At 36.9% G+C, this 25,006-nt stretch overlaps 1 protein-coding gene across 1 annotated transcript in view; it reads right to left on the reverse strand.

The window, feature by feature from the left end:
- Window positions 1-1,093: 1,093 nt before the first annotated feature.
- The window catches only part of LOC127454374 (adenylate cyclase type 3-like), a 42,683-nt gene continuing 18,770 nt past the window's right edge, over window positions 1,094-25,006 (reverse strand). The window contains exons 7-20 of the mRNA XM_051721536.1: window positions 22,137-22,302; window positions 21,929-22,048; window positions 18,475-18,617; window positions 15,790-15,951; window positions 15,138-15,225; window positions 11,778-11,894; window positions 10,611-10,879; window positions 10,141-10,222; window positions 8,343-8,501; window positions 8,084-8,230; window positions 5,057-5,173; window positions 4,823-4,949; window positions 4,608-4,732; window positions 1,094-2,943 (exon numbers count right to left, since the gene is read on the reverse strand). Coding sequence (XP_051577496.1) covers window positions 2,761-2,943; window positions 4,608-4,732; window positions 4,823-4,949; window positions 5,057-5,173; window positions 8,084-8,230; window positions 8,343-8,501; window positions 10,141-10,222; window positions 10,611-10,879; window positions 11,778-11,894; window positions 15,138-15,225; window positions 15,790-15,951; window positions 18,475-18,617; window positions 21,929-22,048; window positions 22,137-22,302 — 2,005 coding nt within the window. The 3' untranslated portion in view covers window positions 1,094-2,760. The remainder of the gene's footprint in view (window positions 2,944-4,607; window positions 4,733-4,822; window positions 4,950-5,056; window positions 5,174-8,083; window positions 8,231-8,342; window positions 8,502-10,140; window positions 10,223-10,610; window positions 10,880-11,777; window positions 11,895-15,137; window positions 15,226-15,789; window positions 15,952-18,474; window positions 18,618-21,928; window positions 22,049-22,136; window positions 22,303-25,006) is intronic.

Genomic DNA, 25,006 nt, shown 5'->3' on the forward strand with positions numbered 1-25,006 from the left:
TTTCCCAGTAGTAATTATGACTTGAGGGGTTGTTCATGTGCAACTTCTGTGGGGGGAAACTCATATTTACGATAATACAGATAGCGCGTGAAGGCAGGATTAGGCTTAACTTCTAGAAAGAGCCTGAGAAAGGTGTTATCCACAGTTTTCTTGAGCAACCACTGGGCGGCGCCATGATGATTCTAATTGCCCGTTTTCTGTTTCTGGTTTCGAGATGCAATGTAAAACTAACCAGACAGAATAACCATTTAAGTTTTATTTTTGTAAAAATAAATTTCAGGCTCAACTTGCGCAGTTGTTGGCTGTCATAAAATCTCAAAGTAGTTATTGATATCAATGTAAGTAACCTCGGGCCATCACTTCATGACATCTACACACTCAGGTGAGGCACTGTCAAAAAACAGTCATCTCGAATGCGTGAAGTATTGGCACTATAGAGCCACGTTTTTTTGACAGTTTTTACAAATGAAATACAGTACTTTAAACATCACATTAACTGCTAAGAATCTAGGCCGATGCGAGTGAAAAGACTGGAGACCAGAAATTGAAAACAGGTGAATCATGGAACACTTCCGCGTTCAGGTAAAAGGTGGATATTTTGGTCTGTTCTTATCCAAAACCAATTGGATCGCTTCAGAAGACATGGATTTAACCACTTGAGTCATATGGATTACTTTTAAGATGCCTTTATGTCCTTTTTGGAGCTTCAAAGTTTTGGCCACCATTCACTTGCATTGTATGGACCTACAGAGCTGAGATATTCTTCTAAAAATCTTTAGAATATTTTTTGTTAAAACTGAAATACACATTATTGTCTCTGAAGGGAAATATGTCATGCACACTTGGGATGGCATGAGGGTAAGTAAATGATGAGGGAATTTTTATTTTTGGGTGAACTATCCCTTTAAAGTGTTTGGGTCAATGAAAAGGTAAGAGTAATACCAGGTATACTGTTTTAATGTTGTAGCAATATTGCAGTTGAAAATGATCTATGGAAACCAGTTACCATGGAAAATGTTAAAGGTGAGGTGCATGTGAACACAATTGGGTTGATTTTATAACATTTAATTTAAATACATAAAGTGGTTCAAATAAAATGAAGAAGCCTTAGGTTACAGATCATTCAAAGTGCCATTTTATTCCATATCCAAGGATAATTCAAAAATATCACATTTTAGCAAAATCCTGAATTAAACCCCAGAGACCGGCCACAACGTCATGCCTTCATAAACCATTTCAACATATGAAAGTCAAAATCAAATGCTATTTCTGCGTACACATACAGAACATCCCTGACATTGGTAATAAATGAACTGTTCGGCCAGTTTTTAAGACACACTGATCCAACGTCCTTTTTACAATCATAATATAAAAATATGATTTGATGGGAAAGGAAGGCTCTTTGCAAAAGGGTACTGGACAGCAGAGTGCCATAAAAGAATAAACTATTGCACATTCATCAAATATTTCAGGAAAGACACCATTCGGGGAGATACTCTGAACTAAGAATCATCCGTCCCTGCAATACTGCCCATGAATGTAGTGCCACTAGACTTTAGACACGTTCACAGTGATACTCGTACACCTCTCCTACTCTTGGTCTATGTCCTCAGAGTACCACAAACTGACGCACATAGTGGTTTCTTTTTGGCACATGAGGAACACTTTTACTAGAATATATGACGTAGAGCGGAGTCCAAACACCTGAGACCACAGAAAAAAGATTCTGTTTGGTGTTTTCTCTTATTTTATTTAAAATAAATGAAATGATCCACAAATTAATTTAAGTTAAAAGCTGAACAGAAAAATATACATGAATTTCAGATTTTCGATTATTTGGTATGATGCCCTTTTCTTTTAATTACAGCATGCGCTCGAGCTGACATAAACAATGTTAACAAGCATCCCAAAGAGCATCTTGTGTTTTTCAGTGGAAAACTCAAGACATTTTGTACATGGCTGAAGTCACATATTTGCTTTAAATTTGATTAGTGACCTAGAAAAGTGCAGAATTATAAATATTTCTTCTTTATCTTACATAATAACCTTTCTGTAATTTACTTTATTCTGTAAACTTTATTAAATCCCAGATTTCCAATGTGGTCTCAAACCTTTGGACCCTGTATTTCCATCATAAATGGATGCAAAGTAAAATAAATCAGTAAATCAATAGAACATGACAAATAAATTAAGGTGACAAAAGAAATAAACACAAATGCACATGTACACACTCACACTTCCATAAGTGTCAAAAAAGGCAGTCTTGTATGCTTTCTTACACAGACATTGAGTAGCTTTTCAATTTCAAACAACATTCAAATAAAACTGGGAAATTCAGGGTAATCTTGAAATAATAAAGGATTTAAATTAAAAGAAGAAATAAAATATGTCATTCAACAGCGCAGTGTATAATATACAGCAGAGCTCGTAGTATATACTCTATATTCTCTGTGTGGTATGAGTTTAAAAACAGCCTCCTCTAAAACTGTTAATCACCTATTAAAATCATTCCGCTTTCATTTATTCATAGCTGTGAACACTTCATAACTTTATATTAAATAGTATTTCTCTCATATATACCAAAATCTATCTTGTTTCCCACCAATATTTCTTTCCTCCTTTTAATAAATAGAGAAAACACAATTGAAAGTACTAATTACTGGAGCACATGTTCTCGGCAGAGGTATGATGTGAGGTGTGCGAGAGCCATTTTGAAGAGTTTAATGTACGACAGCGTGTGTGCTTATGTGTGTATGTTGGTCAAGAGCTGTCCACCACTTGGTGCGGCAGGGTGACGAACGAGCCGTTAATGAAGGAGCCTTGTTTTTCCCGTCCCTTTAAGAAATAGGTGAGCAGCTCTCCTTTCCCCTTTACAAATATGGGTCCCCTCCTCACAAAGCGGAAGCCGTAGTCCTTCAGGATGCAGTAGCAGTCCTCCACCACCTGGGGGAAGCAAAGTTGTATTAGCTGCTATAAAGCGCTATCATAGTTACACTCCAGTATTTTAATGTTGGGGAAGTAATTTTTTTAACTGTGGCTGTGTCCAAAACTCAAAAGCAGTGCCTTGGTGTCCAGTCAGTCAATGACTTAACACACAGCATTTTTGTATGAAGGCACCTACTTGTAAAGCTGGTTTCAGACAGCCTAAACATCATGTCTGATAAACTAGAACAAATGAAAAGTAATTGATATGACTCATGCACTATATTCTGCTGAAGCCATATGATCACTTTGTGTGATGAACACACACCAAAATTTAAGTTGTTACTCACACTGAAATCAAATCATTGATCGACTTCCAACAGCAGCGTCCAAACAAATATAGCGGCAATGCTGCAGGTTTGACGTCATGATGTTCGGTCACAAGACACACAAGAACCAATGACTAAGAATATGGTGTACGCGTCGTATCGACAACTTTTACTGTGGGTTTATGGTTTTCTTTTTAAGAGCTTGACAGACCAGAGTTGCTATTTACTTTCATTAAATGGCGAAAAACTGTAAGTAGACTTAAAGGGATAGTTCACCCAAAAATGAAAATTCAGTCATTGTTTTCTCACCCATGTGTTGTTATAACCAAATATGACTTTCTTTCTTTTTCTTAACACAAAGGGAGAAATTGTGAAAAATGTCATACAACAGGACTCAGCTTTAAACAAATAAGGCTGGACATAGAAATGCATCTATTTTTCGACTACAAACTCTTCAGACTTGTTTTGTAAGTTCTGCTCTCTGGTATGTGTGCAGCTATGTTGTGTTGTCTGTTGTTAATATCGCTGGTGGTCCTGTTGAAGCAAAACAAAAGGAGTTTTCACTTGAACGTCCCATCCCGCGCGTGCTGTGTAACTACTGCTCTCGTGCAAAGAGCTCTAAAGCTTGCGTGCAACTGTTGGTCAAGAGTTTCACTTAATAATACATTACATTTCGGTTTGTTTCTCACCAAATCTATTCTTATTCTTTCAGAACAAGACATGAGTTGCATACAATAATTTATTAGATGTCTAAATTATACTTTTGTGGTCTTTTGAAGCTTGAAGAGGTGGTCACCATAAGCTGCCATTGTATGACATCACTGTGCACAACTTTTTTCACAATTTCTCCCTTTGTGTTTGTAGTGATATTAGGGTGAGTGAGTAATGACAGAATTTTCAGAGTTTTGGGGGGAATTATTCCTTTAAGTTACTTAAGTAAATGTTTTTATCCAAATGAATCATATCAAATCAGTACAGTTTTTCTTAATTACGATTCCAACATCAAACGGGGACATATAAACTTGCATTGATTACAGTCGAAGTGAAACACACTCTAATGTACTTAAGAGCGACTTTTGAATCAGCTTTTTGAACTGGTTCATTTCACAATCCGATTTGCTAGAATGATTTGTATATCCCAGTGGTACTCAAGAAAGAGGACATATTTAGGGTTGTCACACTACACCACTACTTACTGAAAAAAAAGTCTTATTACTGCTACTGTCAAACGATTGAAAAAATAATCTTTACTTTTAGTAAATGACTCCCAAACACTGATTATTTCAGCTCAATTTAGGGAAGGTACTATATCTTTGGAAGGTATCCCAACTGTTAAAACAATGTAAAATCCTTCACCTGGATGTTCCCCATAACCCCTGTGGACTCCATGCGACTGGCCACATTCACAGTGTTTCCCCAAATGTCAAAATGAGGTTTACGGGCCCCAATAACTCCAGCCAAAACAGCTCCTTTATTCAACCCTATGGAGAAAAGATCACATACTGTACATGACAAAACAGTATGCAGAATTATTGCACGATTTGCACAGAGCAGGATGTGAGTACACTAACCGATGCGGAGCATGAAGTTATTGAAGGACTGATAGTTGATGTTCATGAGTGTCACCTTCATGGCCAGAGCAAAGTCACCCAGATCTGCCAAGTGCTGCCAGCGTTCCCTGTCAGAAATCTCTTCTTTCTGTTGGACAGGTCATAAAAATACACATAAACATCAATATATCATCATTATTATCAGCACTAGGTAAATACTGTTTTCAGACTTCTGAGATTCCAGAGTCCTTTTACCTTCATGCAGGCATAACCGTTAGTGTTATTGTCTGAAGAGACGCCTGATGCCGCCATGTACGTACTGCCGATGGTCTTAATCTTGGTTATACAGCGAAACTGTGGCTCATCTAAAAGCTTTAGAAAACAAAAGAGAAATTAAGTCTCTTTCTGGTGGAAGAAAACATTTTATTGGCAATATCATCAGCAATAACTTCCACGGACATTTAAAGGAACTGTTCACCCAAAAATGAAAATGCAGTAGATGCAGTAAAGAATGGTGATCTTTAATTAAAAATCTAGTTTAAAACACATGAATCAAGTTCATAGAAATGTAATGTATGTGTCCATGTTGGTTTTATACATTTTTGAAAAACATGTCAAGTGGTGTAAAAAGTATTAAAATATTTACTTGCACCTTGAATACACGCGGGTGTACACAACTTGATCATTCATTTCAAATATCAATATAATGAATTTGAGTCACAAATATCAAGAAGTTTTTGGAGGCTTACTCCATTTGACCTGAACAAAATGTGCCTTATCATAAAAATGTCAAAATCAAGATTTTTTAAATTTTTTTATTTCATACATTCATGAGGGTCTGAAGGGGTCCTTCTCTGTTTTCTGTTTTGACAACAGAACGGCTACCTGCATGTTGGTTACACCACCTGACTTTGATCTGGTGAACAAAAGTTTTTTAAATATTAATAATACTTAATAATAATACAAATTTATTCCAAAGTACTTGTTTTTTTCTTCTTCAAGAATTTCAGCTCCTGCTCATATTGGGCTACCACTCTTCGTGTAACACTCTTTTTTTATACATCTTACGACAACATTTGTGACACATTTTGTGTCACACCTCTTAGCTAACTTTTTTCATATTTATAATGACAACTTTTTTTGCATTTTGGAGGACTTCATGGATTTAGACCTCAAATATCTCAAATTACACTATTACATTTTCATGTAAAATAAGCTACTTTATTTGTTACATTCACTTCAGTAAAAAGCTAGGTGATTGTTTTATGAAAAAGGCTGCTATATGTTATGCATTAGGAGCATCTGCTGCAAAAAAACAGGACAAAAATCTGACAATTTCATAGCAATGTCAAGTATAGCCTATAGGTGGCCTCAGTGTTCCACTTATTGTTGCCTGGTTTCTGTAACTCAGTGTTCTAACTTAATTCCTAGATATTATCACAAGTTATGCATTAGGATGTATATTCAGACATTATAAAATACGATTTTTTTGTCAAAGTTTAGCTGTTTTTTTAAACCACTTGCTTTGAATATTCAGTTGTTGCAATAATGCTGTTCTCAATGTAAAATTCAAATCTGACCATGTGTCACGGAGAGAAGACTTAGAATGAGTATTTTGTTAGCTACCATTTATTTTGCAAAAAATATTCAATCATATCATTCATTAATCTGTGTTCTGTACTATGGCAGTGTTATAATCTCATCAATTTATTTATGAGTGTGTTCTGCATTTTGTCTCTGTTTTATAGCTCACCCACTCATTTCCCCATTCATTTCTATGGTCGGAAAAATTGGTCCAGGAACACAGAGTGACTTTGTTTTTTTATTATGGAATCAATTCAGGATTTTGTTGTGTGTTTTAGATGGTAAAAAGAGGAAAAGTCACACATTTTTATAGCGCTCCGATGAAGCATAGAATTTGTATACATAAAAATACAGGACAAATCAGACAAAAATATCAGAACAGTACATAAGGGTTAAATTATTTTTTTTTTTTTACTGTCTCCAGAATATTACACAACTTAACCCCCCAGAAAAAATATCTAAATTACTTTGAACTCAGAAATGGAAAACCTGCTCCTCACAAAAGAGGTGGATTCAAGTCATTGTTTTGTGTGAATTGCATTTTTAATGTATTTTTCAATAATTAATAGATCCATTATTGACCCACATATATTTGATATACATATATAACAAATACACACACACATATGTCCAAAAAAAGCCAAATAACCCATTAAAAAGCATTTATTATCACATGGCTAATACAAAAAGTAAAAAAAACTTTGTATTAGACATGTGTTATTAAAGTCTTTTTAATTTATAAATTTTTTTTTTTGACTAATATGAACCCTTGACCACTTTTGAAGAACTCTCTATTGTTGGACATTAAGTTCACACACATGTATCTTAGGGCTGTCAATCGATTAATTTGTTTTAAATCTAATTAATAAAATGATGTGCCTATTAATTAATCACATTACTCGCAATTAATCACAGGTATCAATATTTGCTAAAAAGAGCCCCCAAATAAAGATATTTCAATATATAATAATCAAAATGGGCTTAATTATAAATATAATATATAGTATTCCATGATAATATTCAATTATAACAATACAGCATTATCAAATAATTCAAAGACTTTACATTATTGTGGCAGACGAGTAAAGCATTGATTAGACAATACAAAAAGTGTCTTTAGAAATCAAAATATTTTTTGTTGTATGTTCATATCATTGAACATAAGACTACCACTGGCCTACAGTTAACAGCGATCCATTTTGCAATCGATTTAATCAATCTATCCGAGGTGGATGCATTCTTGCGTTTCGTCCAGGGCCGTTTCTAGCTATAAGCAGTATAAGTGCCTGCTTAGGGCCCCCGAGCCACCAGGGGGCCCCCGAGCCACCAGGGGGCCCCGCACAGCAAGGTTGTTTTTTTCCAACTAGGATTTCGCTTAGAGCTCCCATATGCTCAGAAACGGCCCTGGTTCTGTCTGTACACTTGCATCAGACAAACGCTATTGGTGTGTCTCACTGTGCTTGCCTTCACGTTTCATTGGTTTTCAGCATCTCTAGCCATAATCGCCGTGTTTTTGTTACGCTGTGGGAAGTTAAATGTAGTTTGAAACTTTAGTCTTGAGACCTCTGCACTCTTCTCCGCCCAGCTGTCAATTTATTGTCTGTGTGTTGCCTAAGGGTGAGTGATTGATGACAGAATTTTAATTGTTTGGGCGAAACATTCCTTTAAACTCTTAAAAAAAAAAAAAAAATCTCTTACACTATCAAAGTCGGAAATGATTTCATTGAGGAATCTCAGACACTCGATCCCGCCATTGTTGATGCTTTCCTCTGTGTAGAAGTCAGAGAAGTTTGGGATGGAGGCGAACATAACTCCAATCTCATCATAGGATTGGCTGTAGAGCTCCTGGGTTGTGCACATGGCAAATGATTCCAGAACAGTTATTGAGTTTGGCAGCATTTGTCTCTGTAAAACACAGATACATTTGGATGTCGAGTCTGACGGGGGATTTTCTCACCTCATCCCTCTTCTTGGAGCCCAGAAAGTGTCTGGCAACATGCTCTGGAAGCATATTAGTGACCAGAGCCTCGTTCCAACGTCTCATCTCATACACCTTCTCCTTCTGCTCGTGCACTTCAATCTTCCACAGGAACAGTGTGCGAGCCAGCTTCTCCACCTCAGTGAAATGAACAGAGCCAAATGTGATTGCACACTTTAAAATAATAGTTTACCCAAAAATAAAAAAATCTATCATCATTTACTCACCCCTCATGTTTTTCCAAACCTCTTTGTCTTTTTTCTTCTGTGGAACACAAAAGGTATTTGGGGGAAATATCTGAGGAATATCCTGGCTGCTCTTTTCCACATGGGTCTGTCAAGCTCCAAAATGACCAAAAAAGCACCATAAAAGTAATCCATACAAATGGATGCACTATACACTTACAATATACACTATGCACTCAGCCCTGTAGTGTATGAATTTTCAAATTTAGTATCATACCAAAGGAATGCTTAACAATTTTTTACTAGACAGAAGCTTTCGCTGTTTAACGGCTGACGAAAGTGATGTTTCAAATGCATGTGATGTGTTGCTGCTAGCTTTAGCGTGTTAGCCAACCTCAGTTCAACACTTGTATCTCAAACAACGTACTGTACATACTGTATACACACAGTGTGGGGTGATGGTAAAGCATTTAACTTACATTTTTTAAGGTGCTGTCTTCACTGAAGTTTTGCTAGTTGCTAAATTCTCCATTATTTACAACTGTTTTGTCAGACCAGCATCGCAGCCAGGTAACTCTAAGCGCTGAGTGAATGAAGTGTCCAACATTCCACACAATCCATTTTGACGATTGAAGAAGTGCACAGTACACTTCTTTTTGTTGCATTTTCAGTGTTAAAGGTGCACTCAGTAAGTTTGACTAACACCTATGTTACACTTCAAAATGACGTAGAATAGTGCAAAAGTGTGCAAACATACCGAAACTTTGTCGATATTCGTTAAAAACATTGCCTCTGCAGAAGCTCTGAAATGGACAACAAAAAGTGCAAACCATTTTCTGACATGCCTCGTGACCAAAAGTCCTAAAAATCAATGCTGTGATATTTGATTTGAGAGCTACAGCAAAGGGCAACATTTTCAGTGAATAACGATTGCAATTTCTGTACGTTCATCACACAAAGTCGTATGACTTCAGAAATCTTGGAATATTGCACATGAGTGATATGGACTACTTTTATGATACTTTTATAGTACTTTTTTTTATCATGGACTGGACATGGAGCTTGACATCCCCAGTCCCTATCAACTTTCATTACATGGAAAAGAGCGACCAGCACTTTTCTACAAAAATTCAGCTTTTGTGCTCCAGATGCCACATCCACGTTTTCAGTTTCCTAACGTCATCTTTCTCCAAAGTCTACGGTTATGGAGAGCATTTTCAAAACGATTTCAGTGTCATTCCAGTGTGGATAAGAGGCGTGAAAGTAGCAAAATAAATGCGTTTTCAAATGAAAATGTATTAGTGTGGATGTGGCCTAAGAGATGATAGAATCTCTTTAAGAGAACACTGAGAGAGAGAGAGAGACCACGTCCACACAAATATGTTTTCGACTGAAAACACATTGATTTCACTACGTTTACACCTCTCATCCACGCTGGAATGCTGTTTTCCTCCACAGAACATGGAGACTTTCGAAAACATTCTGCATACTTTGGAATTTAAAAAAAAAAATAAAAATGTCCAGTTTCGTTTTTCAACTGAAAAAGTATTAGTGTCAACATGGCTTGAGCAAGAGAGAGAAGTTGATCTTACATGTCTGGAGAAGTAGTAGAAGCTGACCATCATAATGAAAATCATAACACTCATTGTGTATTTGGATGGCACAAGATAAACCCTGTAAAACAAAGGAATTTAAAGAGACTTTTCCCCAAAAAACCAAACTAATGATCAATGCCAAAAAAAACCTAAACAACTAAATGATGTTTAACTCAAAATAACATTAAATGTGAACACTGTTTGCTTCTGCAAAAGTCACCATCACAATGTTAGAGTAGGCCTGACAATTGTAATTATGATTTCCCATGATATTCCATCAGTTGTACATTTATGGGATTTTTTTGCCCCCTGTATCATCCTCAACTAGCCACACCATTTGAGACGTCATTCATGTCCGTAGCACTGGTAGTAATGGTGATGCTTGCCTTAGCAAACACCACTAACAATACAAATGTATGTAGAGGTTCCTAATATGGGCTTTACACTCTGATAAGTGCTTGACATACCTGTATTCCTTAAAGCGAGATAGATCGTACGTGTCGAAAATGTCCCTCCAGCTGTAGATGTTGACCACGCCTGTAGCTACTGTGATGAGTAGCATGAGCGTGAGTTTGACCATGTGGCTGACCTGCACCAGCATGGTGGTGGCTATTAGCGCAAGTACTGCAATGTAGCTGTAGTATTTAGGGTTCTCCAGACAGCCCCGGGTTCCTAGTGTGGTTGGGGGGACCGCAGTTGCATCATTTGTAGAAAGATGAGGTGGCTGACAGCTTAGCTACAAAAGTAGATCATCAATGACACAGCTGCAAGTACTAGAGCACAACCATTTTTAAAATATAAACTTGTCAAGACATTAATTACCAAGACATACCATGAGCTCTTTTAAGTGGTGATATATGCTTCTGTAGAAGCAACAGTCAGTGTAATTTCAACTTTAATTTTAAAATATGATATTATATTTAACTGAACTACACTACCCACAATCCTTTAACGATATCCACCAATCAGAGATGTTGCTGTTCCTACTGAAATAAAATCACACTAAAAGAGCTCAGCAGAGACCGCCCACTCCCATGAAGCATTGCGGATTATGTAATCGAGTCGATCTACAGTACCTACATTCTTAAAATATTTTTTTGTATTTGTAGATATCTGAAATGTTTCCAATTAACTTCAAATGGATCATTTTTATACTTCAAAATCAGTCACTATATAACACGATTTTAAATTGTGCAGTCATTTTTATTCACAATTTATCATGGGATTGTACTTCATTCCCTCATAGAAGACTTTACGTACACAGACCTTTGTTTTTTCCCATAATCAAATACTTGTTGTTTATAATGTTATGATTCATCTCGGAGCTGGTTGGTTTGGTTCATGGTTTAGAACTCTTTCTTTAAGATTTTTTTAAAATTCCCGTGGAGAAAATGAATGAGAAAACAACTTCCAGTACCAAGGCCGCTGAAAAAGAGGGCGGTCACTGTTGCTCGAATGTATTAGTATTATTATTATTACTGCACAAAGTACTTCCGACAATGATGCTCAAGACACATAATGTGTGCTTTGATGATGGGTACATGTAAGTTAAATTTTGAGAATTGTGAGCTAATTTGGTGTTCTGGAAGGTTTACAGTATTAGTTAATAAAAATTGCATTCAATGGCTTCTTACCATATCTACTATGTCAGCCATTGTGACGATGAAAATGGCCGCCATGGCCCAAGTGTTGCGGGCCCAGCGTGTGTGATCAATCCACGTGGAGAACGACACCAATTTCTTTGGAAATACCTTTGGAAACAAGATGGTCACATATAAAATTCATAATTTAACATCCTATCATATCAATGATAAAAAGAGACAACAATATGATTTTGTATGTGGTGTTTGTGGAAACAATTGATTTTATTCACATTGCTGCCAAAAACATGATTCTTAATGTAATATGATGCCTCAAAATCAATATATTCTCCTACTAAATTGTACGAAGTGATATGGCTTTTGTCTGGTGCCCGGTGGATGGTGAAATCAAAATCTCATTATCCATGTGCTCTTTAAATCCGTGTGTGTGTGTGTGTGTGTGTGTGTGTGTGAATCAATACTAGTACATAACTTTATTAATCAATGGGGAATGTGATGACCTCACTAATGAGGTTAAATCAAAAGTGCTGGTGCATATTCGAACAATGACTGGGAGAGTATGAGCCTTAGGAAAGATTTCATCCATGTGGCTGGTTACATTAATATTACATAAGAAATTGACTATGTATTGATCTGGAAACTTTAATCAGATTTCAGCATGGGTCATGAACCCAGCCCAGCTTCCAACGGAAAGCATTATTGTGCAATGTTAAAAGAAACCTTTACGCAAGTGAAATCATTGCAATGACATACAGCATGCCACAAAACAGAAAGGCCACGTCTATGGTAATAAAACGAAAACGCTACATTCGCTACATTGATACCTCTTATCCACACTAGAACTGTGCTGTCCTCCACCGAAAACTGATTGTTAGCAAAGTGAATACTGAGTTTTCAAATGAAAACAGCCTAAGATGCATCCAGTGTTGGAGAGTAACTAAATCAGAGTAGTGACGCAACTAACTTAACCTTTTTCAGTAGTTTACTATTTAGTTAAATGCTGCTGTTCATCACTATGTTTTCGACTCAGTAATATAAATTACGGTGGTTTCTACTTTGAATAGTATATACAGTGTAAATAGTAGGGCTATTGATTTGACACGTTAATTCAGTGCATTTATTTATATAGAAAAATAATGCATTAAAAAAATGAGTGCAATTAATCATGTCCCAGGGCCGTAAATAGGAATATTCCTACCATTGTAGGCAGTAACTCCAGCTGTATAGGCAACGTGCAGCTGTACTGACAACAAACCACACTAATGCTAGCTTGACACTAGTGACAGCACAAGATGAGGACACATTCTTGCGTTCAAACACAGCTGGACAGAGCGCAATTTCGAATGCAGGAATCTCAAGACGTGTTTTTCTAAGTTTTCCTAAAAATGGTATGTTTATGACATGACGCAACCTAAGTAAGATGCTCTAAAAGCATCCATCTGACGCAGGTGTACACTGACGCATCCTTAGACATGCACTTATAATAAATCTCGGACTGATTTACAAATTCAGTTGCAAAATGGATTGCTGTGAACTGTAGACCAGTGATTGTCTTACATTCAATAATATGCAAATAAACAATATATTGCCTTATACATATACAAAGCCACTTTTTGTATTGTCTTATCAATGCTTTACTTGTCTGCCACAGTAATTTAAAGCATGTTAATTATCTGAATTATATTTATAATATTTATTTATAAGAATTGAAATGCTAACTAAACTATTTAAACATTATATATTGAATTAGTGTTATCTGTGGGGCTTTCAAGGCAAATATTTATATATGCAATTAATTACATTTATTTCGATTAAATTTTCGCCATGATATGTAATTAATTTAATTAAAAAAATTATCGATTGACAGCCAGAGTAAATAGATCTGTTCAAATGATGATTACCGCTTTAAGCTCTGAAGGTGTTTTAAAAGATTTTCTGTTTCAGTGGCATACCCAAAATGAAAGGCTTATAACTTGAACCAAAAAACAAAACAAAAAACACAAAAAAAAACAAAAAACAAGTAGGGTCAAATGTTTGGCATCATTGTAAAGAAATCTCTTCCATTTTTTAAATGATACATTCTAAGACTCTGCTGAAAAAGCACAAAAAAATTGGGCCAAAACTTTACTTTTTTCGTATGTTTCTTATTTGACATTATATATCTCTATAAATAAGGTGGATCAGAAAAACGGCTATTGATTTGTTCCCAATCATGTCAACTGTATCTGATGTTGTGTTGATACGACAAAGCAATCAAAAGTTATAGCATTACAAAAAAATGTATCATAGTGTCCAAAAATGTTTCCAAGTGTCCAAAAGCCTCTCCAAACAAATAAAACATAATTGTACATAAGAACTAATTACACATGCAAACACAACAATGACTAAAGGTATGTGTAGCATGGAGAAATGATTTTAGTAATGAGATTTCACAGAAGGAGTGCCTTTTGACTCTGAGTCTGCATCATTGAGCTTGTGTTATTTACTTGGCGCCATCTCCTGGTGGTCATATGCAACATTGTGCTTCGTGTGGATTATCTAATGATCTATACATCCGATTACCTTGTATGTGGGCTCTTTGAAAGATAATCACCTCCTCTAAGTAGTAGTATGTTATATTTTATGTTCCGTTTCTTTTTCTTGAAGTAATAAGCGAAAACGTGGCATATAAGCAACACCAACATGATTGTCATAAAGACATATCCTTAGTTATAACTCACTGTATTTTTGTCTGTGAGTAAAACAAACTCTTTGAGAGCTTTCCAACAACATATAACACATGGCTATTTGATGAGTTTGATGTTTTTACTGATTGCAATAATATGTACAGTGCAATTTGTTTTAAATAAATTATCAAAACGGAACACTTCTGATTCATCTGCAAATTTCATAGCACTTGTTCAGTTTTGGTCATAATGCCTACGTGCATTGGAAAGTAAAGCTTCTACGCTTTCAAACAATACCTATTTTGTGTTGATCAAGACTGCAGTCGTTAATATTTTGATGATTGTTTTTTCATACCTTGAGCTTAAAGGATTAATGCTGTCACTCTAATTGAGATCCTTTTATTTTTTTGTGCCAGATAAATACTGCTCATATTGTTGTATATTTGAAAAGATAAATATGAATTATTAGATAGATATTGCCTCCCCACTTCCCCGAAATTGTTAGTTAGCTACTTTTTATAAGCAGCTTGTGGTGTAACCAACTCATTTTTTAAAGGGTAGCTTGACTGTAGTTTATCTAATTAAAATTAGCTCGGGAAGCTAAAGTTTCAAAGTAAATTCCCTAACACTGGATTTATCACATACAGTATGAAATGAACAAATGTCCTACCCAGTGGACACATGTTCTGTGTGATTGGTTAAGAAAGGTGTTAGATCAATCACTCACTCGTGGGAAAATGGCTGCCAGTGAACAGATAGTGAGAATGAGAAGCAAGACTTCCCCCACTGCCAGAGTCACATAGTTTGCTACCAACCTAAAACAGACACACAGACAGACAGCAGATGAAAAGGAAGTCAGACAGGTTTAGAACGAAATGAGGGTGAATAAATGATGACAGAATTTTCATTTTTGGATAAAATTACCATGATGTCACCATAGGCAACCACACTTTTTACTTTTCTGCAGATTTCAATTAAGCATTATATACTCTAATAATGTTAGTTTGTGTTAAAAAAAGGTATTATAAAGGGATATCTATGGTTTACAGTGAAGAATTATACAGTATATAGGTTCTTTCCAAACTATCGGCAAAACAAGTTTTAACTTGGTTCAATAGGCCTGTGTAATTTTCTCGGACGTGTAACACTAACAGCAATTTTTGGGCTGGTATGCCAAAAGAACTCGCAAGTGCTGCTACCTAGCGTTTATTTGTAAACATTAACTTCATCACGAAAGTAATCGCTATATTGCAACAGGATCATAAGATCTCCAAACAGATGCTATAATAACTGCAAACAGACTCTGATTGACCTTTGGATCCTGAATTAAACGGCTCAGATGTGATCAGGTGTGTTTGTGTAGTTAATAGTTAACTAACCAGGGGTCAATGAGTGCCTCCATGACGGCAGTGAAGAGCAGCACCACACATGAGCAGCTAAACGCCGCTCCACTCTGCTTCTCCTTCTCAACAGAGAACCGCGTCTCCAGCTCCGGATCCGTGAAGCGCAGAGACAGACGATTAGTGTACTTCCCTTTGAGCCTGTAGTGCACATGGAAACACACACATATGCATATTTTCCTTTTATTGTATTTTAATTACCCTCATGTATTTCCAAACCTCATGACATGTCTTTCTTCAGTGGAACACAAAAGCAAAAGTTTTAACGATTCTTCACGTACCTACCGTTCATAATGAGCATGTTCGTTAAGCTTCAATGAGGATGAAAAAAGCACCATTAAAGTATCATAGAAGTAGACCATACGGTTTGTGTGTTCTATTCCATGTCTCCTGAAGCCAGATGATAACTTTGTTTGAGGAACAGACCGAAATTTAAGCTGATATTCACTGAAAATCTTTCTCAACACTGGAGCACGCAAATCTCATTTGTGGTCGCATTTTCGCTGCACACAATCAGTAATGTGACAAGCATAAACTAAGGGTGGTCGATATGTCAAGTTATGAATAATTTTATAGCATGATAACGATATATATCACAATATAGTAAAAAAAAAAAAAATGATCTGGAAAATCAATAAAAATTAGTTTAGAAATAAATAAACATATTTTAATGCCTATTTTTGGATAATCCAGTCAGTGAATTAAATACATTATAAATCAGAATCAGAATGAGCTTTATTATCAAGTATGCTTACACATACAAGGAATATGTCTTGGTGACAGAAGCTTCCAGTTCAAAAACAATACAACAACAAGACAGAGATAATAATAAAAAAATAGAATAAACATAAAAAGCTAATTGAAAATAAGTATATATAGAAATACACAATTAGTCAAATACATATATATGTGTGTGTGTGTGTGTATATATATATATATATATATATATATATATATACATACATACAGTATATACGTATGTACAAATACAAATCTGTTATATATATATTTGGAACTTGACATAATGCTAAATTTCACATTATGCCACATTTCAGTCTGATATGTTGACCATTATTATTATTATTATTATAAACTTTCCTCAAGAAACTCAACATCTTCTTAAAGCGATGCAACAAAGAAAATATAATAGAAATATATTATAAATATCTTTTAATTATTTAAGTCATCTTATAGAGAGTGTATGAATATCTGAAGCTAAACATGAGTGTTTTGTTGTTGCTAATATCAAACAGAATTGAACAGAATTTTAGTAAGGGTGATGATGTGTAGTTTAAAACCCCTTTATTTTGGTACATGACACGGTGTTGTAGCTGTGTTACTCATCAGTGGTGGTTAGAATGTAGGGCTATTTAGTCGTTTAAGATGTTTGACTTCCTCCATAGCACTTTAACTTAAAAACTCAATAGAATTAAATGGGTCACGTACGTTTTGTGGTCTGCGCCGTGATATGGAGAGAAGCCGGATTGAGTAATGTGATCCCACTCTGCGCTCTCATCTCTCCAGAGACGTAAAACACAGATGCGAGAGCGAAAATGAGAGACATATTTAGCACTTATGAAGAGCCGAACGTAAGATGAATGCCAGAAATTTTCAATGTCAGAAAATCCCTCACCATGTTTTTTCAATTCTCTCAGTCTCACGTGACGTGATAGATCCATGCACGCCGCGCACATGGACATTTACTTATCGTGATATACACGATATACTGAATGCACTATATATTGTCGGCACAATCTATATAGTAATATCGCCCAACCCTAGCATGAACCAATGCGGTCTGGCGTCAATGACATCAAATCTGGTGCAACAAGGGGCCTGGGTAGCTCAGTGGTAAAATACGCTGGCTCCCATCCCTGGAGTTCGCTAGCTTGCTAGTTCAAATCCCAGGGCGTGCTGAGTGACTCCAGCCAGGACTCCTAAGCAACCAAATTGGCCCGGTTGCTAGGGAGGGTAGAGTCACATGGGGTAACCTCCTCGTGGTCGCTATAATGTGGGGCGTTCTTGGTGGGGCGCGCAGTGAGCTGAGCGCGGTTGCCACGGTGGATGGCGTGAAGCCTCCACACGTGCTATGTCTCCGTGGCAACGCGCTCAACAAGCCACATGATAAGATGCGTGGGTTGACGGTCTCAGACGCGGAGGCAACTGGGATTCGTCCTCCGCCACCCGGACTGAGACAAATCATTACGCGACCACAAGGTCTTAAAAGCACATTGGGAATTGGGCATTCCAAATTGGGAAAAAAAATAAAATAAAATCTGGTACGACAAATCTTGAGGCGCCACTTCCCAACTGAATAGAAGCACAAATGATATTTGAGCACTACAACAGAGGGGAAGGCTTTTAACATCTTAAGGAGTTTGTCCTTGCCACTGTTGCCTTTGGTTTCCTCACTGTGAGGTTTGTAAAGCACTAAACTGCTTTGGAACAATATGTTTTGTAAAAAGCGCTATAGAAACAACTGAACTGAATATTTTTAGTTGAATATAGCACACAAGATAGACTACTTTAATGATATCTTCATGATGCTTTTTGGAGGTTGGCAGTAGAAATCCATACAATGAAATACACCTTTAACTTTATGGAAAAAAGCAGCTTGGATTTTCAGCCTAATATCTAACACAAACACACACTCCGAGTACTCACGCTTGTACGGTCTCTCTCTCCAGCAAAGCTTCGTTGAGGAGTTTGTTGAGCTCCTGTTCATTCTCCTGAGCGTCAATCACTCTTTCAGCCAGATCACGCAGACGCAGCCGACGGCGAGGGTTCGGAAATGAGGGGTTCACCACCTAACACCAAACACACACACACACATTAGCATGCTGTCTTTACCAGACAGCATAATTATGCTGCCTACCAAGATACCATTTTGGCCAAAATCTGAGGCGGCATTTCATTAGAGATAATTCTGGTTCTGATTCCTCAGTTATATATTCAATGCACTTAGAAATGTATTTACCTCATACTTGTGTGTGCTGTGTTTTATTATTTTTTTTATCTTTAGTACGATGGTGTTAGCTTAGCAACATGCTTTACAATTATTCTTGTTGAATATCCTGTTTCAGCCGGAAATATGTCAGATTACAGAAATGCATCAGATCATGGAAGTAAAATGTGTTGTGAATGGCGTTTCACGTTGGCTTTAAAGGAATAGTTTTCCCAAAAATGAAAATTCTCATCATTTATTCACCCTCTTGCCATCCCAGATGTTTATGACTTTCTTTCTTCTACTGAACACCAATGAAGAATTTTAGAAGAATATTTCAGCTCTATTGGTCCTTACAATGCAAGTCAACTGGGTCCAAAACTATAAAGTTCAATAAGCACATAAAGGCAGCATATGCATACGACTCCAGTGGTTTAATCCATATCTTCAGAAGCAATATGATTGGTGTGGGTGAGAAGAGAGTTCTTTTGTTTTTGGCGATTCACATTCTTCATGCATATCGCCACCTACTGGGCAGGGAGGAGAATATATATTAAAAAATGACTGAAATATTAATCTGTTTCTCAACCACACGATATCATATCGCTTCTGAAGGTATGGATTTAACCACTGGAGTCATATGGATTACTTTTATGATGCCTTCATGTGCTCTTTTGAGCTTCAAAGTTTTGGACCCTGTTGACTTGCATTGTAAGAACCTTCTGAGCTGGGATACTCTTCTAAACACCTTCGCTAGTGTTCAGCATAGGAAAGAAAGATATACACATCTGGGATGCCATGAGTTTTGGCAAGTCATTTAGGACATCTACTTTGTGCATGACACAAGTACTTTTTCCAACAATTGTTTATAGAAAGATTGTTTCACTTTTAATTGATTATATCACAATTCCAGTGGGTCAGAAGTTTACATACACTAAGTTAACTGTGCCTTTAAGCAGTTTGGGAAATTCCAGAAAATTATGTCAAGCCTTTAGACAATTAGCCAATTAGCTTATGATAGGAGGTGTACTGAATTGGAGGTGTACCTGTGGATGTATTTTAAGGCCTAACTTCAAACTCAGTGCCTTTTTGCTTGACATCATGGGAAAATCAAAAGAAATCAGCCAAGACCTCAGAAAAAAAATTGTGGACCTCCACAAGTCTGGTTCATCCTTGGGAGGAATTTACAAGTGCCTGAAGGTACCACGTTCATCTGTACAAACAGCAGTACGCAAGTATAAACACTATGGGACCACGCAGCCATTATACCGCTCAGGAAGGAGATGCATTCTGTCTCCTAGAGATGAATGTAGTTTGGTGTGAAAAGTGCAAATCAATCCCAGAACAACAGCAAAGAACCTTGTGAAGATGCTGGAGGAAACAGGTAGACAAGTATATATATCCACAGTAAAACGAGTCCTATATCGACATAACCTGAAAGGCTGCTCAGCAAGGAAGATGTCACTGCTCCAAAACCACCATAAAAAAGCCAAATTACAGTTTGCAAGTGCACATGGAGACAAAGATCTTACTTTTTGGAGAAATGTTCTCGGATCTAATGAAACAAAAATTAAACTGTTTGGCCATAATGACCATCGTTATATTTTGAGGAAAACGAGTGAGGCTTGCAAGCCGAAGAACTCCATTCCAACCTTGAAGCATGTGGGTTGGCAGCATCATGTTGTGGGGGTGCTTTGCTGCAGGAGGGACTGGTGCACTTCACAAAATAGATGGTATCATGAGGAAGGAAAATTATGTGGATATATTGAAGCAACCTCTCAAGACATCAGCCAGGAATTTAAAGCTTGGTCGCAAATGGGTCTTCCAAATGGACAATGACCCCAAGCATACCTCCAAAGTTGTGGGAAAATGGCTTGAGGACAACAAAGTCAAGGTATTGGAGTGGCATCACAAAGCCCTGACCTCAATTTGTGGGCAGAACTGAAAAAGTGTGTGCGAGCAAGGAGGCCTACAAACCTGTCTCAGTTACACCAGTTCTGTCTGGAGGAATGAAGTTCCAGCAACTTATTGTGAGAAGCTTGTGGAAGGCTACCCAAAATGTTTGACCCAAGTTAAACAATTTAAAGGCAATGCTACCAAATACTAACAAAGTGTATGTAAACTTCTGACCCACTGGGAATGTGATGAAAGAAATAAAAGCTGAAATAAATCATTCTCTACTATTATCCTGACATTTCACATTCATAAAATAGAGTAGTGATTCTAACTGACCTAAGACAGGGAATGTTTTCTTCAATTAAATATCAGGAATTGTTAAAAACTGAGTTTAAATGTATTTGGCTAAGGTGTATGTAAACTTCTGACTTAAACTCAACAATAGTTGAAGCTAATTTTTTACAAACAAACGCTCGCCTGCAGCAATTCCAGGTTCATTTGGCACTCCAGAAAAGAACTGCTGTTAATGGGTGCATTGTTCAAATTAAGCTGAAAATGCCCCAAATATGATCTAAAGGTGATCTAATATGAATAAGCTATCCTGATGAAATATGTTTTAAGAAAAGATTTAGAAATGCCTAAAGTCTGTGCTTCTCTTATATCAGCTGGAAGTGAGTTCCACAGTTTAGGAGCATAAGAAGAGAAAGCCCTGTCACCCACAGAACGTATAAACTATAAACCATAGATATCCCATTAGAATAGCATTAACAAACATTATTAGATTAAGTAATGCTTAACAGATTATTAAAACTGTAGAGATACTCATATCCACCATTGAAAGCTGCTGGTCTGAATAACCCGGACACATAGTTGCCTGCGGTGTAACGTCATAGTAATTTCATCTACACCTAGCTAGAAACATATTTATTAAAGCAGTACCATTATTTCTATTACTCACAGTACTTTTGTTCAGGTATATCACTTTTTTTTTTTTTACATCAGACTGCATCAGGCCTGAACAGTTTTTGCGATTTGTTTTGTTGCATTGCACTTTCTATGAAAACGCCTAGTCTAGGTCGGAATTGCTCCTTAATTAATATGTTGTGTTGTTTATTTAATCAGATTTCTGTTGAGACTAAACAGTGTTAATGCTCAGTACCTTTCTCAACAAAGTTTTAATGTAAATTAATGATTAATTTTAATGAGTTTTTAATTAAGTGGTTTATAAACACAAAAAACAGATCCCACTGGTCTGAGAAAAGATAGAAAAGTCAGTACCCGTGTATCCAGCTCCTCTGGCTCCTCCGGTGTGGTACATGCAGTGTGGACAGTCCCATTACACTCTGTAGTGTTGATCAGTAGAGGAGAATTCCCATTAGATGACGTCACTGACAGCTTCTGGAAAGAAACATTGAGGACAGAGTAAGAAACAGAGAAAGAAAAAGAGATAAAAATGACAGCAGCAGCAACAGGAAGTGACACTCACTACTCCATTGATGCCGTTCTTGCCAACAGGTCCCTTTGACACCACCACCAGGTATGTCTCAATGCCCCTCTCTTTCAGGTATTCACAGCGGTCTCCTCCGTTTCCAGGCTCCACATCAAACTCTCCATGCAGACACTCCAGGGTGTTCTGGGAGATGTGGACTCTCCTACCCGAAACAAGTGAGTTGAGCAAACATGTGCTTTGAGTCCTTTACTAGCAAACATAACCAGTTTTTTTTTTTACTGATTACACAATACATCCAGAACATGTTGCAGTTTATCAGTGTTTATTTCTTTGGATAATGGGCGAACCGAATTCACTAAACAGTTGCACCACTTTTGCGTGTGGTATTTCAGCACAAAAACCTGCTTCTTAAGGTGAGGTCACATTTTTACCTTTGCACGGCAACATTTCACATGCAAAGAAGCTTGGGCGGACGTTGAACACGTGTGAAACCAACAAAAAACGAATGGTCAAGCAGCCTCTTTTTAATGCTGCACTTTATACTCTGGGAGAGTGATGTTTAAAAGAAACTCACCGCTAAAATGATATCCTTGTCTACTGTGAATATTCAGTGTAGCTGTGTACATAGCACCACCCACACAGAGGTCACTGCCAAACCAAGCAACTTTTTATTGGTCAAAGAGGCGAAGCTGTCAAAGTTCACTAACTCCATGCGAAATCCGTGAGGGGAAATTCTTCGCCACCTGAAGTCCATCGTGCAAAATTCACAATCAAGCAGATTCCCATTGAATTTCGCTGTGCAAAGGTAAACGTGGCCGCGCCTTTAGGCCATGTCCAAACTAATACGTTTTCATTTTAAAACATTCATTTCTCTACGCTTACGCCTCTCATCCACACTACAATAACTTTTTACTCCACTGAAAACGCAGCGTTTTCGAAAATGCACTCCATTACCCCATACTTTGGAAAACAACGACAGTAGGAAAATGAAAACGTTTTCAAAACATTTGTGGCTTTATTCACTAACCACCTGCAATCTAGTTTAAAGGGATAGTTCACCCAAAAAAGAAAATTCACGTGTTTACGTTATGTTTACTCATCCCTGTGTTGTTATAACCCTATATGACTTTCTTTTTCTTAACACAAGGAGAAATTGTGAAAAATGTTGAGCTCAGTGATGTCATACAAACAGACTACCTCTTCAAGCTACAAAAGAACACAAAAGTATAATTTAGAAGTCTTAATAAATTATTCCATGAGACTCATGATTGTTATGAAACATATGATTAGATTTGGTGAGAAACAAACTGAAATCTAATGTATTATTTAGTGAAAATGTTCACTGACCATTGATCTACTGTGTGCGTTCATGATAGGGCATGAGAGCAACAGTTCACGCAGCCTCCTTGTTACACTGAGGCGTTCAAGCGAAAACTTGTTTGTTTATCTAAAAACAGGTCTTCCACAGTGATTGTGACAACAGAACACATCACAGTTGCACACAAAACAGAGAACAGAACTTACTAAACATGTCTGAAGAGTTTATAGTCGAAGAATTGATGCATTTCTATGCCCAGCCTTATTTTTTTGAAAGTTTTTGGACCGGTGCCAGTTCACAGCGAGCGGAGTTACCCACGAGATGCTGAAAATAGAAAACAAGCGATCGACAGAATGTACCATCGCTCGTCACTGCTGGTTAGGACAAAAACTCTGATTATCATAGAAAAGATACCTTTTATCACGTGTCGTTTACCGTCAGGCTAGGACACGGTGTGACTATGGCTGCCTGTAACCTCTTTGATTTCTGAGTACTCCGTTCAAAACAATAAGGCTGGGCATAGAAATGCATCAATTCTTTGACTACAAACTCTTCAGACATGTTTAGTAAGTTCTGTTCTCTGTTTTGTGTGCAGCTGTGATGTGTTCTGTTGTCACAATCACTATGGAGGACCTGTTTTTAGATAAACAAACGAGTTGAACGCCTCAGTGTAACGAGAAGGCTGCGTGAACTGTTGCTCTCGTGCCCTATCATGAACGCACACAGGAGATCAATGGTCAGTGAACATTTTCACTAAATAATACATTAGGTTTCGGGTTTGTTTCTCACCAAAACGTATCGTATGATTTCATAACAATCATGAGTCTCATGAAATAATTTATTAGACTTCTGAATTATACTTTTGTGTTCTTTTGTAGCTTGAAGAGGTGGTCACCATAAACTGCCATTGTATGACATCACTGAGCACAATTTTTTCACAACTTCTCCCTTTGTGTTATGAAAAAGAAAGAAAGTCATATAGGGTTATAACAACACAGGGATGAGTAAACATGGACTGAATTTTCATTTTTGGGTGAACTAATCCTTTAACTAGGTGCTATCTTTTTAAAATCAATTGCCCTCAGGGGACAAATAAAGTTGAAAGTAAAGTATCTGCGCTGGTTAGCACTACAAGAGTGAGTATTTAAATGAAGCCCTTGTCATTCTTTTCAGTTCAAACACGTCTCTTTTCTATGTTAAATAGGCTTTTTTTAGATTGTGCTTTATTAAAAAAGTCAACACAATTTGCATTGTGCAGTTAATGTTGCACTATAAACGTCTGGAAAGAAGATAGTTAATTACATTTTCATTAAAACCGATATTTGTGTATGTAATCTAGCAATAATGACAGCAGTAATTCATAAAATGATAAGTGTGTCATATCTCTTATCATTAATGGTAATATATCAAAATGCACTGTATTGTCAGATTACCTGGATTACATTGGTGAAGTAGTCTGCTGAATTCTCCAAAAGCACTGAGAACCAATACACTAGATGGGGAATTTTGCTGTGCTAATTGTATTCAGCACAATCAAAACTCAGGTATCAAAACAATGCAGACTGTATGTGCAAGTACACAATGCTAT

The sequence above is a fragment of the Myxocyprinus asiaticus genome, chromosome 16, assembly GCF_019703515.2.
Source record: "Myxocyprinus asiaticus isolate MX2 ecotype Aquarium Trade chromosome 16, UBuf_Myxa_2, whole genome shotgun sequence".
NCBI lineage: Eukaryota > Metazoa > Chordata > Actinopteri > Cypriniformes > Catostomidae > Myxocyprinus > Myxocyprinus asiaticus.